General features: G+C 40.3%; 1 protein-coding gene across 7 annotated transcripts; it reads left to right on the top strand.

Annotated features, from left to right (window-relative positions):
* The first annotated feature begins 813 nt into the window (after positions 1–813).
* On the top strand, positions 814–16895 carry LOC126260096 (zinc transporter 7). 7 transcript variants are annotated; one of them, XM_049957322.1, is made up of 3 exons: positions 814–995; positions 2539–2607; positions 15212–16895. In XM_049957322.1, exon 3 carries the CDS (start codon positions 15254–15256, stop codon positions 16298–16300), a length of 1047 nt encoding a protein of 348 aa, XP_049813279.1. In that variant the 5' UTR covers positions 814–995; positions 2539–2607; positions 15212–15253; the 3' UTR covers positions 16301–16895. The 7 variants fall into 7 exon arrangements, with proteins under 7 accessions (XP_049813279.1, XP_049813277.1, XP_049813281.1 ...); XM_049957324.1 differs by lacking the exon at positions 814–995 and adding an exon at positions 1049–1407; XM_049957323.1 differs by lacking the exon at positions 814–995 and adding an exon at positions 1049–1424 and having other exon boundaries at positions 2542–2607.
* Positions 16896–17145: the final 250 nt, after the last annotated feature.

The raw sequence follows: 17145 nt of genomic DNA, 5'->3' as shown, positions 1-17145 counted from the left end.
GCCGCATTGTGTACCGTGATTCGTCACTCCACACAATATTTTTCCACTGTTCAATTGTCCAAAGTTCACACTCCTTACACCAAGCGAGGCGTCGTCTGGCATTTACCGGCGTGATGTGTGGTTCATGAGCAGCCGCTCGACCATGAAATTCAATGTTCTCACCTCCCACCTAACTGTCATAGTACTTGCAGTGGATGCTGAGGCAGTTTGGAATTACTGTGTGATGGTCTGGATAGATGTTTGCGTATTACACATTACGACCATCTTCAACTGTCGGCAGTCTCTTGTCAGTCAACAGACGAGGTCGGCCTGTACGCTTTTGTGCTGTATGTGTCCCTTCACGTTTCTACTTCAGTATCATAAACAGTGGACCTAAGGATGTTTAGGAGAGTGGAAATCTCGCGTACAGACGTATGACACAAGTGACACCCAATCACTTGACTACGTTCGAAGTCTGTGAGATCCGCGGAGCGCCCTATTCTGCTCCCTGACGATGTCTAATTACTGCTGAGGTGGCTGATATGGAGTATCTGGCAGTAGGTGGCGCTGCACCTAGTATGAGAAACGTACGTTTTTGGGGGTGTTCTGATATTTTTGATCACATAGTGCTATGTTGTATAATAAATGCAGAAAATAAAATAAAAAACGTGTGGTAAAAACGAGTCAACTTTATGAGAACCAATTCAATTATGAACAAAGAAGCGTTTTCTGTGAGGGCGAACATATCTATTAAGGTGAAATTCAACGAAAATGTTACAACCCCGCAGGAGTTTCGATCAAAAGTTAATTAAAATCTGGTTACAAATTTTCTAATGTTGGTATCGTTTGAGGCAGTCATCGTTTTAACATGGCCCAGGTGGTGATGGATTTTGGCATCTGACGTTTACTTAGGAAACGGGGAAATAGTGTTCACCGTTAGAGATTATGAAAAACCAGCGAAATGGGCCGTGTTAATGAAAACAGAAGCCAAAATTCGTGTCCTGCTTCGTGAAGTGGTATGTTTTCTTTTTTTAAAGAAAAGAATCGTGGACTCTAACAGTATGTGATTGAGTTAAAGAAATAGCGGCTTTTTGGTTATGTGACAGGCTGTGAAGAATAATCCTGCGTTGTGGTAAGATGCGTTGTGCAAGGAGTTTATTGCTTGCCGGCGTTTTGCATGCCAAGGCCGATCAGCCTCAGTGACATCGAACACGTGGAACAGAGGGCAGATTAATTGTAACGAAAGTTGTTTATGTGCCATGTCAGCAGTTGGTTCTTAGAACGGTTCTATGTCAGTGCATAATAGCAGCGGTAGTGTGCATTGTGGTTGCGACACATTATTTATCGTCATAAATCCAGAAGCAAATAACTCTGTGACAATGACTGTGCAAATGAAAAAAAATTTAACACGGATTACCAGTGTGTGGAGTCAGTCTGTTTCTGCAGTACGGACTTATCCAATAGCCCTAAATAAATGAGAATATTATTATTATTATTATTATTATTATTATTATTATTATTATTATGTGTTTTGTATAAGGAGACGTCGGGTTTTTCTTGTGCTGCCTGTGAAATATGTGTATTTCAACCTGTTCCGTTGTAAAACTATCCAACTAATGAACTTGTAGATCGTGGGTGGGGTAAGGTATTTGAATGAAAAACCTGCAGTGCCGAACTCATATTCAGATTATGACGATTTTAATGAACTCTTTCCATATAATCCAGCGGTTTTTAAAATTAGGCCTACTATTTTTTCCAGTTGTCGAATGCTTTGTAACGTTTATTTAGAGTATCAGTTGATTGACAAATTTTGTATTTAGTCAGCTTAATCCATTGCCTTAAAATATTCAACCTATACTTCAAAATTTCAAACAAAAATCGGGCAAACATGATAGTGATTTTGTTCGCACACTTGCCTGGGTTTTAAAGTTATTAAAACCTATTCTTTAAATCACGTGACAACAGTACAGAAATGTAAAACACGTTATAGGATACTTACAAGAATTTACATTCAGCTGTAGTTTTATATTTAGGTAGGCATGATAAAAAGTATTCCCCACCATTTACATAGCTGGTCTTCTACATTTTATAATTATTTCTGAAACATGTCATATTGCTCCACAGGTTCTTAGACGCTTTGCCAGTTACGTACCTGAGGGTGAAGGGCGTTTTTCAGCAGCTGTTTCTCGTATTTCTCAGCTGGCCTTTATTTCTTGTGTTATGTGGACATCTGCATTGTTTTTGTGATCTAAGCCTATGCTATTTTGGTAGTGAAGCTTTTACTCTATATGTGTATAGATGGAAATGTCAGTGTTTTTAGATTTTGGAATGCACTTCTGCATGAGACACTTTTTTTATTCATAGTGGTTCTTTTTGGTCTCTTGTCTCCAATACTCTTCATTTTGCATTCATACTGTTGCATCTTTCTTCCTCACAGTAGCTCCATACTGTAAGTATGGTTCAAAACGGGCATGGTAGACCTACACTGTACATATAAGCTTTTTGTTGGCATAATGTGCAAGTGGTTTCATAATAAATAATATGGTGCTTAATTTACAGCAGACACTGTCTACATGTTGTCTCCATTGGAGTTCATTGTCTAACAAAGTGCTCAAAAAATTTACACAGGTAACTTCTTCCAGTTTTGTTTCATCTGTAGATATGGAGTGTGCAATTTATCTTGACCATCTCAAATAACTTTTTTCTCTAGGAAAAAAGTGTAAAGCAAATGTTTAGCTATGAAGGGGACATTAAGTGGCATGGTTGCCATTCTTATAACTGTATTTGTTATGATGCTGCAACCTTATTACTTAAGAGTACTGCAGTACTGTACTACAGGTACACATATTGTAAACAAGAAAACTATATTACAGTTACTATTCTGCTAACAAATATTCTCCATGGATAAGTAGCATTTCTACCTTCTCTTTGTTGGTATACATTATACTCTCAACCTGAAAATAATTGACTGAACTCTTGGTGTGTTCATTTTCCTTGTTGTTCCATTCCCTGCTGCCAACTTAGAGTTATGGTAACTGCACTGTGTGCTTAGTAGGGCCTACTGAAGAGTTAGTCAGTTTTGTGGTACTTGTTTTAATAGTGTCATGTTTATGAGAATGGTGTACTGTGATATGTTTCTGATTAATTCTTGAGGAGAGACTAGTTAAAATATAGGGTGCTATTCAAACACTACTTACTACACTTCATATCTTCATAACTAACAATGTTACAAGAAAGTTAATGATGCTGGTTAATGTCTCCCTGATAGCTACACATCATTTGCTTGATAGATTTTTTGTTTTTCTTCTGAGTGATTACGTATTTGGTCCATCCTTTATACATTTTTCTTTATTAGTGTAAATGATGAATATCGTCTTTTTTATACTTATAATTGCAGTTCTCTGAGCCACTGCTCCATGTTATTTTTTTAGAGTAAATGGGCTACTTTTAAGAATTTCCAGATTTTTTTCCATATGATTAATAGTGTCATGTCATCAATGTACAGTGATTTTATTTCCTTCTCGCTCATTTTGATATTGCTTCAAGAACCAGCGTTAAGTGATGAATCTAGGAATATAACACAGCCCCTTACATACCTTACATATTGCTCCGACAGGGGGTGTGAGAACGAGATGAGTCTAATTACAGCACGCACAGAAGCTTAGGCCATGATTTGTCAATCTGTCCATATGTGTGACCCAAGTTTCAGTAGAAATATTCATCTTTGAATTTTGAAAAGGGTGGATTGATGAGTTTCCCCAGTGAAAACAAGAGCATTTCATATAGTATACTATTTTGAACATCCTTCCTTTGCAAAACTGGATTTTCTGCATTGATTGCTCTGAAGACAAAATATAAATCACAACTAAATGCTGAAAAAGAATTCATGTCAACCTTCCTTCAAAAGACTTTACCCTGCACTCCAGACCCTAAGGAGTCGCTGGTAATTGCGAAACCGGTTTTTAATTTGGTACTGAAAAGTTACTAGTTAAGTACATTGTGCAGTGCTGATACAGTCCCATTTATAAGCATATTATGTTAGTGTAAATGTGAATTTTAATTTTTTATTGTGTTGGAATTATTTTTCTTTTCTTTCGGTAAATTTATCAATTTTTTTCTTTTTGATAAGCTCAAACCACCTTCCACATGGTGGTGCACCGCACAGGTTGAGAATTGCTGATTTAAGCGATAACTCTCCCCACACTTCATATGTAAAAGGAACAGTAAACATTTGCAGAGTATGAATGTAGGTTTTGTATAAAGAGGGTGAACAACAGTAGACTTGCCAAAGATCCCCTGAGACATACTATATTTAAATTTCAGATTTGCATTAAGAACTTATTGTTACTGGTTTTTGTTGCCAATATACAGATTTTATCTGTTGTGCTGCATATCCACATATGCCATAACTCTCCAGATTTCAAGTATACCTGTGTGGATGACTGTGTCAGAAGCTTTAGTCAAATCCAGAAATACAGCAGATAGCCTACATTTGTTCCTTTGTCTAATGAATCTGTAAGATTCTGTCGGGTTAGTGACACCTGTTCCTGCAGATTTCCCTTTTCTGTTTTGGTAGTATTTTTTTGTGCTGGAATCAGAATGTTATCTTCCTGTAGGAATTTAATTGATCTTCTGTGCATAAGCATCTCTAAGAAACCAGACATTAAAGGTTTGGAATTACTTTACTTCATCTTGTGAATGTTACAGTTTCTGTTTCCATGCTTTCGCAGAAGGAAAATAAACAAACCCACTGAAGATAGCACAAAAAGTGCTAAAACATATCTGGGTGAAAACAAAACTACAAAGGTGTCTTGCATAAGGCAGAATTCCACTCAAATTGCTTTGCTTATTTTTATTTTAATGCAAATAGCTAAGTCTCCTAGGAATGAGCAGCTTTCTGTATCAAAAAAGTGCTTCCGCACACTCACCTTCTACATGCTCCCCAAAATCCACAAACCTAACAATCCTGGGTGTCCCATAGTGGCTGGTTACAGTGCCCCCACTGAAAGAATCACGGCCCTTGTTGACGAACACCTGCAACCAATTGTCCAAAACCTAGCCTCCCACCCTAAAGATACTAACCACTTCTTGCACCGGCTCTCCACCGTTCCCACACCCTTACCTCCCAGGTCGCTACTCATCACTGTAGACACAACCTCCTTATACACCAACATCCCTCATGCGATTGAACACTACCCCTCCCAATGCCCTGCAGATTCCAAACTCACCACTTCATTCCTCATTCACCTAACCAACTACATCCCAACCCGTAACTACTTCACCTTTGAAGGGAAGGTACACAAACAAATTTGTGGCACAGCCATGGCCACCCACATGGCACCCTCCTATGCCAACCTCTTCATGGGCTACCTAGAGGAAACTTTCCTAGCTTCCCCAAACCCATGGTCTGGTTCAGGTTTATTTATGACAGCTTTATAATCTGGACCCAAACCTAGGACACCTTATCTTCATTTCTCCACGATCTCAACACCTTCCTTCCTAACCACTTCCCCTGGTCCTCCTCCAGCCATCTTGCCACCCACCTAGATGTCAATCTCCTCCTCTCAGATGGCTCCATTCACACCTCAGTCCCCATCAGCCAACAACAGTACCTGCACTTTGCAGCTGCCACCCCTTCCACACCAAAGAATCCCTCCCATACAGCCTGGCCACACATGGCAAATGCATCTGCAGTGATGAGAACTCTCACGCCGATTATGCTGAAGGCCTCACAAAGACCTTCACAGACAAGCAATTACCCCCCCCCCCCCCCCCGACCTAATACACACACAGATCTCCCATGCCACACGTGATCCTCACACCCATCCCAAGAACCAGCCACAAAGAAGCCCCTCCCTTGTCACCCAGTAGCCCCTGGGACTGGAATGACCAAACCATGTTTTTCGTTAGGGCTTTGATTATCTATCATCATGCTCTGAAATATGGGATACCCGACCAGAGATACTTCCATCCCCTCCCAAAGTGGTGTTCCACTGCCCATCCCACAACATCCTAGTCCATCCCTATGGAACTCCCACACCCAATCCCCTGTCACAGGGATCGTACCCTTGTGGGAGACCGAGATGCGAGACCTGCCCTATCCACTCACCCAGCACCACCTACTCCAGTCCCATCACAGGCTTATCCTACCTCATCAGAGGCCAGGCCACCTGTGAAAGCAGCCATGTTATATACCAGCTTTCCTGCAACCGCTGCACAGCATTTTACAATGGTACGATAACCAATCGGCTGTCAAGCAGAATGAACGGCCACCATCAAACTATCGCCAAAAACAAAGCAGATGGAAATATTAGTGTTTCTGCAACACTAATATATATGCTCAACTAATATATATGCTCAACTATGCCGACAATGTACATGAGGAGTACAGTGATGACGATGACTAACTGACAACCTCAGCTGCCGATTGGTGTTGTTGATAGACCTCGATGTGGACAGCTGAAAATGTGTGCCCCGACCGGGACTCGAACCCGGGATCCTGCTTACATGGCAGACGCTCTATCCATCTGAGACACCGAGGACACAGACGAATAGGGCGACAGCAGGGATTTATCCCTTGCACGCTTCCCGTGAGACTCACATTCCCAACTTACCACAATTCTACATATGTATTGTACCTTATAGACATTTGCCCAACCACTCATTACCCGCGCACGCTTTGGCGATTCCCGTAAGAGTTTGGGCAACCTGTGCGCATTCGCACAGACGAAGGTCAATGGCTGGGTAGCCTTTAACTGTATATACGAAGACAGTAACTTGTTCTCGAGGTATATCAACAACACCTGTCGGCAGCTGAGGTTATCAGTTAGTCATCGTTTATTCCAGGGAAAAGCTGCACGGTCATCAACAGTAACTGTTCTTTCGAGAACAATTTACTGTCTTCGTATGTACAGTGATGACAATACATGCTTCACAAGAGAAAGAGAGATTGAAACATGTGTTGAGCCATGTAGTTTGTCATTATTGTTGGACAGGGAGCCACAAATCCTGTGTCCATTGAAGTGTAATGAAGGACAATTGTTGTCCAGGGAGTGAGTACTAAACATAATTGTGTACATGGAAGATCATACACAGCATAGTGCAAAAACTATTATGACCAGATTTAGAATAAGTACACAGCATTATGACTGTAGCGCGTAAGAAAGACTACAGACACTCAACGAAGGTCAAGGTGCACCTGTTACAAGAACTGATGTTTGCACATTTCAAGGATGCTCGATACAATTTAGAATGTGCGTGATAGTGCCCTCCTACATGTTGTTGTTGTGGTCTTCAGTCCTGACACTGGTATGATGCAGCTCTCCATGCTAATCTATCCTGTGCAAGCTCCTTCATCTCCCAGTACCTACTGCAACCTACATCCTTCTGAATCTGCTTAGTGTATTAATCTCTTGGTCTCCCTCTACGATTTTTACCCTCCACGCTGCCCTCCAATGCTAAATTTGTGATCCCTTGATGCCTCAAAACATGTCCTACCAACCGGTCCCTTCTTTTTGTCAAGTTGTGCCACAAACTTCTCTTCTCCCCAATTCTATTCAATACCTCCTCATTAGTTATGTGATCTACCCATCTAATCTTCAGCATTCTTCTGTAGCACCACATTTCGAAAGCTATTCTCTTCTTGTCCAAACTATTTATTGTCCATGTTTCACTTCCATACATGGCTACACTCCATACAAATACTTTCAGAAACAACTTCCTGACACTTAAATCTATGCTCGATGTTAACAAATTTCTCTTCTTCAGAAACGATTTCCTTGCCATTGCCAGTCTACATTTTATATCCTCTCTACTTCGACCATCATCAGTTATTTTGCTCCCCAAATAGCAAAACTCCTTTACTACTTTAAGTATCTCATTTCCTAATCTAATTCCCTCAGCATCACCCTACTTAATTAGACTACATTCCATTATCCTTGTTTTGCTTTTGTTGACGTTCATCTATATCCTCCTTTCAAGACACTGTCCATTCCATTCAACTGCTCTTCCAAGTCCTTTTCTGTCTCTGACAGAATTACAATGTCATCGGCGAACCTCAAAGTTTTTATTTCTTCTTCCTGGATTTTAATACCTACTCCAAATTTTTCTTTTGTTTTTCAATCTATATTTAGCAAGCATTAATTGCTCAATATACAGATTGAAAAACATCGGGGAGAGGCTACAACCCTGTCTCACTCCCTTCCCAACCACTGCTTCCCTTTCATGCCCCTCGACTCTTATAACTGCCATCTGGTTTCTGTACAAATTGTAAATAGCCTTTCGCTCCCTTTATTTTACCCCTGCGACCTTTAGAATTTGAAAGAGAGTATTCCAGTCAACATTGTCAAAAGCTTTCTCTAAATCTACAAATGCTAGAAACATAGGTTTGCCTTTCCTTAATCTTTCTTCTAAGATAAGTCGTAAGGTCAGTATTGCCTCACGTGTTCCAACATTTCTACGGAATCCAAACTGATTTTCCCCGAGGTCGGCTTCTATCAGTTTTTCCATTCGTCTGTACAGAATTCGCGTTAGTATTTTGCAGCTGTGATACTACCTGTGCGACATGCCAATCGTTCAAGGCATCTCAAGTGTAAGGGGTTATCAAACATTTTTACCCGCACCGCCATCCCTACCGAACAGGTCGAGAAGAAAGCGAAACTGATAGTTCGGTAATTTTCACATCTGTCAACATCTGCTTTCTTTGGGATTGGAATTATTATATTCTTTTTGAAGTCTGTGGGTATTTCGCCTGTCTCATACATCTTGCTCACCAGATGGTAGAGTTTTGACAGGACTGGCTCTCCCAAGGCCGTCAGTAGTTCTAATGGAATGTTGTCTACTCCCGGGGCCTTGTTTTGACTCTGGTCTTCCAGTGCTCTGTCAAACTCTTCACGCAGTATCGTATCTCCCATTTCATCTTCATCTACATCCTCTTCCATTTCCATAATATTGTCCTCAAGTACATCGCCCTTGTATAGACCCTCTATATACTCCTTCCACCTTTCTGCTTTCCCCTCTTTACTTAGAACTGGGTTTCCATCTGAGGTCTTGATATTCATACAAGTGGCTCTCTTTTCTCCAAAGGTCTCTTTCATTTTCCTGTAGGCTGTATCTATCTTACCCTAGTGAGATAAGCTTCCACATCCTTACATTTGTCCTCTAGCCATCTCTGCTTAGCCATTCTGCACTTCCTGTCGATCTCATATTTGAGACATTTGTATTCCTTTTTGCCTGCTTCATTTACTGCATTTTTATATTTTCTCCTTTCATCAATTCAATTCAATATTTTTTCTGTTACCTAAGGATTTCTATTAGCCCTCGTCTTTTTACCTAATTGATCCTCTGCTGCCTTCACTACTTCATCCCTCAGAGCTACCCATTCGTCTTCTACTGTATTTCTTTCCCCCATTCCTGTCAGTTGTTCCCTTATGCTGTCCCTGAAACTCTGTACAACCTCTGGTTTAGTCAGTTTATCCAGGTCCCATCTCCTTAAATTCCCAGCTTTTTGCAATTTCTTCAGTTTTAATCTACAGTTCATAACCAATAGATTGTGGCCAGAGTCCACATCTGCCCCTGGAAATGGCCTACAATTTAAAACCTGGTTCCTAAATCTCTGTCTTACCATTATATAATCTATCTGATACCATACCTGATGATGGTCGAAGTAGAGAGGATATAAAATGTAGACTGGCAATGGCAAGGAAATCGTTTCTGAAGAAGAGAAATTTGTTAACATCGGGTGCAGATTTAAGTGTCAGGAAGTCGTTTCTGAAAGTATTTGTATGGAGTGTAGCCATGTATGGAAGTGAAACATGGACGATAACTAATTTGGACAAGAAGAGAATAGAAGCTTTCGAAATGTGGTGCTACAGAAGAATGCTGAAGATAAGGTGGGTAGATCACGTAACTAATGAGGAGGTATTGAATAGGATTGGGGAGAAGAGAAGTTTGTGGCACAACTTGACCAGAAGAACGGATCGGTTGGTAGGACATGTTTTGAGGCATCAAGGGATCACAAATTTAGCATTGGAGGGCAGTGTGGAGGGTAAAAATCGTAGAGGTAGACCAAGAGATGAATACACTAAGCAGATTCAGAAGGATGTAGGCTGCAGTAGGTACAGGGAGATGAAGAAGATTGCACAGGATAGAGTAGCATGGAGAGCTGCATCAAACCAGTCTCAGGACTGAAGACCGCAACAATAACACCACCTTTTAGTATCTCCAGGATTCCTCCTATTACGATTCTTGAACCAAGTGTTAGCTATGGTTAAGTTACGCTCTGTGCAAAATTCTAACAGACGGATTCCTCTTTCATTTCTTAGCCCCAATCCATATTCACCTACTACGTTTCCTTCTCTCCCTTTTCCTACTACTGAATTCCAGTCACCCATGACTATTAAATTTTCGTATCCCTTCACTACCTGAATAATTTCTTTTATCTCATCATACATTTCTTCAATTTCTTTGTCATCTGCAGAGCTGTTGTTGTTGTTGTTGTTGTGGTCTTCAGTCCTGAGACTGGTTTGATGCAGCTCTCCATGCTACTCTATCCTGTGCAAGCTTCTTCATCTCCCAGTACCTACTGCAACGCTAATTGGCATATAAACTTGTACTACTGTAGTAGGCATGGGCTTCGTGTCTATCTTGGCCACTATAATACGTTCACTATGCTGTTTGTAGTATCTTACCCTCACTCCTATTTTTTTTATTCATTATTAAACCTACTCCTGCATTACCCCTATTTGATTTTGTATTTATAACCCTGTATTATATAATGGTAAGACAGAGATTTAGGAACCAGGTTTTAAATTGTAAGACATTTCCAGGGGCAGATGTGGATTCTGACCACAATCTATTGGTTATGAACTGCAGATTGAAACTGAAGAAACTGCAAAAAGGTGGGAATTTAAGGAGATGGGACCTGGATAAACTGAAAGAACCAGAGGTTGTAGAGTGTTTCAGGGAGAGCATAAGGGAACAATTGACAGGAATGGGGGAAAGAAATACAGTAGAAGAAGAATGGGTAGCTCTGAGGGATGAAGTAGTGAAGGCAGCAGAGGATCAATTAGGTAAAAAGACGAGGGCTAATAGAAATCCTTGGGTAACAGAAGAAATATTGAATTGAATTGATGAAAGGAGAAAATATAAAAATGCAGTAAATGAAGCAGGCAAAAAGGAATACAAACGTCTCAAAAATGAGATCGACAGGAAGTTCAAAATGGCTAAGCAGGCATGGCTAGAGGACAAATGTAAGGATGTGGAGGCTTGTCTCACTAGGGGTAAGATAGATACTGCCTACAGGAAAATTAAAGTGACCTTTGGAGAGAAGAGAACCACTTGTATGAATATAAAGAGCTCAGATGGCAACCCAGTTCTAAGCAAAGAAGGGAAGGCAGAAGGGTGGAAGGAGTATATAGAGGGTTTATACAAGGGCGATGTACTTGAGGACAATATTATGGAAATGGAAGAGGATGTAGATGAAGATGAATTGGGAGATAAGATACTGCGTGAAGAGTTTGACAGAGCACTGAAAGACCTGTGTCGAAACAAGGCCCCGGGAGTAGACAACATTCCATTAGAACTACTGATGGCCTTGGGAGAGCCAGTCATGACAAAACTCTACCATCTGGTGAGCAAGATGTATGAGACAGGCGAAATACCCACAGACTTCAAGAAGAATATAATAATTCCGATCCCAAAGAAAGCAGGTGTTGACAGATGTGAAAATTACCGAACTATCAGTTTAATAAGTCACAGCTGCAAAATACTAACGCGAATTCTTTACAGACAAATGGAAAAACTGGTAGAAGCGGACCTCGGGGAAGATCAGTTTGGATTCCGTAGAAATGTTGGAACACGTGAGGCAATACTAACCTTATGACTTATCTTAGAAGAAAGATTAAGAAAAGGCAAACCTACGTTTCTAGCATTTGTAGACTCAGAGAAAGCTTTTGACAACGTTAACTGGAATACTCTCTTTCAAATTCTGAAGGTCGCAGGGGTAAAATGCAAGGAGCGAAAGGCTATTTACAATTTGTACAGAAACCAGATGGCAGTTATATGAGTCGAGGGGCATGAAAGGGAAGCAGTGGTTGGGAAAGGAGTGAGACAGGGTTGTAGCCTCTCCCCGATGTTATTCAATCTGTATATTGAGCAAGCAGTGAAGGAAACAAAAGAAAAATTCGGATTAGGTATTAAAGTCCATGGAGAAGAAATAAAAACATTGAGGTTCGCCAATGACATTGTAATTCTGTCAGAGACAGCAAAGGACTTGGAACAGCAGTTGAACGGAATGGACAGTGTCTTGAAAGGAGGATATAAGATGAACATCAACAAAAGCAAAACGAGGATAATGGAATGTAGTCAAATTAAATCGGGTGATGCTGAGGGGATTAGATTAGGAAATGAGACACCTAAAGTAGTAAAGGAGTTTTGCTATTTAGGGAGTAAAATAACTGATGATGGTCGAAGTAGAGAGGATATAAAATGTAGACTGGCAATGGCAAGGAAATCGTTTCTGAAGAAGAGAAATTTGTTAACATCGAGTATAGATTTAAGTGTCAGGAAGTCATTTCTGAAAGTATTTGTATGGAGTGTAGCCATGTATGGAAGTGAAACATGGACAATAAATAGTTTGGACAAGAAGAGAATAGAAGCTTTCGAAGTGTGGTGCTACAGAAGAATGCTGAAGATAAGGTGGGTAGATCACGTAACTAATGAGGCGGTATTGAATACGATTGGGGAGAAGAGAAGTTTGCGGCACAACTTGACTAGAAGAAGGGATCGGTTGGTAGGACACGTTTTGAGGCATCAAGGGATCACAAATTTAGCATTGGAGGGCAGTGTGGAGGGTAAAAATCGTAGAGGGAGACCAAGAGATCAATACACTAAGCAGATTCAGAAAGATGTAGGTTGCAGTAGGTACTGGGAGATGAAGAAGCTTGCACAGGATAGAGTAGCATGGAGAGCTGCATCAAACCAGTCTGAGGACTGAAGACCACAACAACAACAACAACAACAACAACAACAACCACCCTGTATTCACCTGACCAGAAGTCTTGTTCCTCCTGCCACCGAACTTCACTAATTCCCACTATATCTAACTTTAACCTATCCATTTCCTTTTTTAAATTTTCTAACCTACCTGCCCGATTAAGGGATCTGACATTCCACACTCCGATCCGTAGAATGCCAGTTTTCTTTCTCCTGATAATGACGTCCTCTTGAGTAGTGCCCGCTCGGAGATCCGAATGGGGGACTATTTTACCTCCGGAATATTTTACCCAAGAGGACGCCGTCATCATTTAACCATACACTAAAGGTGCATGCCCTCGGGAAAAATTACGGCTGTTGTTTCCTCTTGCTTTCAGCCGTTCGCAGTACCACAACAGCAAGGCCGTTTTGGTTAATGTTACAAGGCCAGATCAGTCAATCATCCAGACTGTTGCCCCTGCAACTACTGAAAAGGCTGCTGCCCCTCTTCAAGAACCACTTGTTTGTCTGGCTTCTCAACAGATACCCCTCCGTTGTGGTTGCACCTACTGTATCGTTGAGGCACGCAAGCCTCCCCACCAACGGCAAGGTCCATGGTTCCTCCTACATAATGCGCATGAAATAGGCTATGGTGATTTCAAAAAGCAGCAGATGGTTGCGTAACTTCAAACAGTGGTATAGAATTGGAGGACATACGATAAAGAAATTTCCAACGAGGGTGAGCTTGACGATTCACAGCAAACTGTGGAATCTACCTGAAAATTTGCGGATAAGATAAAAAACGTAGCCCACTGTTGAGTAAGGAATTTGTCAACTTCAGCCAGTGGGGACTTGAAGAGGAAACGTATATGGAAGGAACTCTGGAAATCAAAGGCACCAAGAGAGTGGTATCAAGATAAACGAACATTAATGCTTTAACACATTCATATACAATTGCGCTGACTGTTAATCTGGATGATTAACTGGGTAGAGAGTTATTTATTATGCTGTGAGAGGTTGGAGGTGCTCTGCCCCCCCCCCCCCCCCCCCCCCCCTATGATTTTTGTCATGTGCATGATCTTGTAAGGACAGTAGGGAATATTTATGTCGTAGCAAGCAAGAGTGGGAAAGCAGGCATAAGAGAACCACAACTGTGGAGTGAGCACTGCTTTTGGCCAATAGCTGGTCAAAATAACATGCTTTGGCTTGTCCTGGTGTGCCTATAAAACTCATACTCCTTTAGAGCAAACTGTCTCTCCTGAAAAGTGTGTGACATTGCAAGTCATACCACCTGGAGCTAATGTTCAAATTCAGTCTTTGTTGTTGTTGTTTTCCATTCCTATGAAGCATATCACACTACCTGCAGCTACGCCTTGCTGGGTAGTCAGTTTCACAACAAGCGTTATAACAGTGTGTTTCGCATTCAGTTGCATGCCATCTTCAATATTATTCCAAGAGTATATGCATTCATTAAGAATGGGTGCCTAACTGAACGTTTATAACTCTCAAGGTATTCTGCTTCAATATTGATGCTGTGAACCTTTGTGATCACTGTGGTGTGCTATTTATTTGGTGTTCATGGTGCGAGTTAATGGTTTGTTTTGAATGTATGTCAACGATGTCCGTTTTGTGAAGTGAAGATTGATCTCTACACCTGTCAGACACTCACTTTTTCGCCCTGCTGATGCACATGGTGAGTCATTAGCAGTTGATATTTTTCATGTCATAGTTGTTAACGCAACACTTTCAAATGAGCCTTACTAAAAATTGAATTTGTGATCTCGCACTCAGGGGGTTCTTTGTGACTATTTTCTGAGTTTCTATTTTATCACTGGTTCCAGAAACATTGAGTGAGATTGTTGCTCATGTGTTCTAGGATGTACTGGTTTCCTGTCCCTTTCAAGTTAAAATTTTACAGCATCTGTGGAATTTTTGTTCATGATAGTAGCAATTTTTATTCCATCTGTAGGGTAGTGTCTGCAGTTTTCATTGTCTTAATATTTCTGTTATTTGCACTCTTTTTACTACCATTTTCAGTGTTAATTATGTCACATGCTGTTTAACTTTCCTGTTTTGAATTTGTTATGGCTCTGTTTATTAAATGGCCTTTGCTTCTCTCATTGCCTACTTCCTTTTCTAATACTGTTTGTCAAATAGCCTGTAGTCTAGACATAAGGTCGATTATTTGTTTTGTAGATGATTAACTATGGTGAACATGCTTCTTCCAACAAAGTTAAGTTAAATATTTTTGTCATTCCAGGAATGAAGAACCACATTTGGAAACTTAACCTACAAGTACAACATGTTACCTGTAACACACAAGGATGCTTCCAGATCTCTGGGATCCCGACTGAAAGAGAAGGTCAGCGGATGGGCAAGGCTGATATTTTCAGACCGTAACTCAAGAAATCTTTTTCTCTTTTTATTGCTAAATCTTTCATTTGCATTCGTGGAATTAGCTTACGGAATATGGACCAACAGTTTAGGTCTCATATCGGATTCGTTTCACATGTTTTTTGACTGCACAGGCCTTCTAGCAGGTCTTGCTGCTTCAGTAATTACGAGGTGGCGAGCAAATGATAAATTTTCCTATGGTTATGTAAGAGCAGAAGTTTTGGCTGGCTTTGTGAATGGCTTGTTTTTGCTCTTCATTGCATTCTTTATTATGTCGGAAGCTGTTGAGAGAGCAATTGAACCGCCAGAAGTTAAGCATGAAAGGCTATTTGTAGTATCTGTTCTGGGACTTGTTGTCAATCTTGTTGGGATTTATGCATTCCAACATGGTCATGGGCATTCTCATGGAGGCAGTAGTGGCCATGGACATTCCCATGGCAATCATGGCCATACACATTCTCATTCTCATGGAAGTCATTCACATAGTCATGACCCTGAGTTGAGTGGCAGCAATTCTCAAATAATGAAAGGAGTATTTTTGCATATTTTAGCTGATACTTTAGGGAGTGTTGGAGTAATTATATCGGCCATCCTGATGCAGATGTTTGGATGGATGATAGCTGATCCTATATGTTCGATGTTCATAGCCATTCTAATTGCATTAAGTGTTTTGGCACTGATAAAGGATAATGTGTTAATATTAATGCAGAGACAGCCAGTAGCTTTGGATCATGTACTTCCTCAGTGTTATCAGAAAGTCAGTCAATTGGCTGGAGTTTACAGTGTGCAAGAACCACATTTTTGGACGTTGTGCAGTGATGTTTATGTAGGTGCTTTGAAACTGGAGGTTTCTAAGGCAGCAGATCCAAAATATATTGTGAGCCACACACACATGATATTTGCATCTGTTGGTGTCAGGCAGTTGTATGTACAATTGGACTATGCTTCTATGTGATTCAGACAATATAAGAATTGTGTAGGTACCATGTGGTTGTTTCGTTAATGGTTGTACTGTTGGTTATGTTCCAGTTGGAAGGCAGTTGAAGAGCCTTGCAACTGATACAAATTTTATTTGTTGACAGTATTATTGTTGTGTAGGTATATTTTATTCTTTAAAAATGATCCCATAATTTAATGCCTACACTTGCATTTAAAATCAGTGATTACCTGTTTGTATAAACAGAATGTTTTGTTCTGATAATATTAGTAGAGATACTCAGTGAAATTTTTATAATGAGAGAATGAAGAAGGCTGATGAAAATAGTGCCTCTTGTTGATTAAATTGATAACTGTAGCATTCAACATAGATATTGCACAAATACTGTGCTATCTGTGAACTGTGATTGAATCGTCTGTATTCCACCTGGAAATACCATAACTTACACTTAAAAATTTATGATATTAGATTATGTATTTTGCTGTTAATTGTTAAGCTCTTGAACAAGATGAGCTTTAATAAGTTTCTCCTGTCAGTTTGTGCATTCCAAGTGGAAAATTGCAGTTGTGTTGCAAGCAAAAAGCTGTGAAATAAACTGTTTGTTGTGAATTTATATTGTCACCTTTGTTGTTCAGTAACATTGTCTTCCTCTCTCTTTCAAGTAATTGTGCTGAAACTTTTAATTTCTGGTACTTGTTAAGTCTCTCTCTCTCTCTCTCTCTCTCTCTCTCTCTCTCTCTCTCTCTCTCTCTCTGTCTCTCTCTCTTGTTTGATATATTTTCTTGTAATCTCAGTTGTGACTGGGTCACTGCAAGATAAAAAAAAGCCTATCTTAGTAGTGAAATAGATTTTCCTGGTGTAAC

This window comes from Schistocerca nitens, chromosome 5 (assembly GCF_023898315.1).
Source record: "Schistocerca nitens isolate TAMUIC-IGC-003100 chromosome 5, iqSchNite1.1, whole genome shotgun sequence".
In the NCBI taxonomy this organism is placed as follows: Eukaryota; Metazoa; Arthropoda; class Insecta; order Orthoptera; family Acrididae; genus Schistocerca; species Schistocerca nitens.
The sequence above is the reverse complement of the archived record's forward strand: the minus strand, read 5'-3'. Positions and strand labels throughout refer to the sequence as shown.

Bases quoted from the DNA above. Each gene is read 5' to 3' on its own strand.
- LOC126260096 (XM_049957322.1), top strand. From the start codon at position 15,254: ATGTTACCTGTAACACACAAGGATGCTTCCAGATCTCTGGGATCCCGA.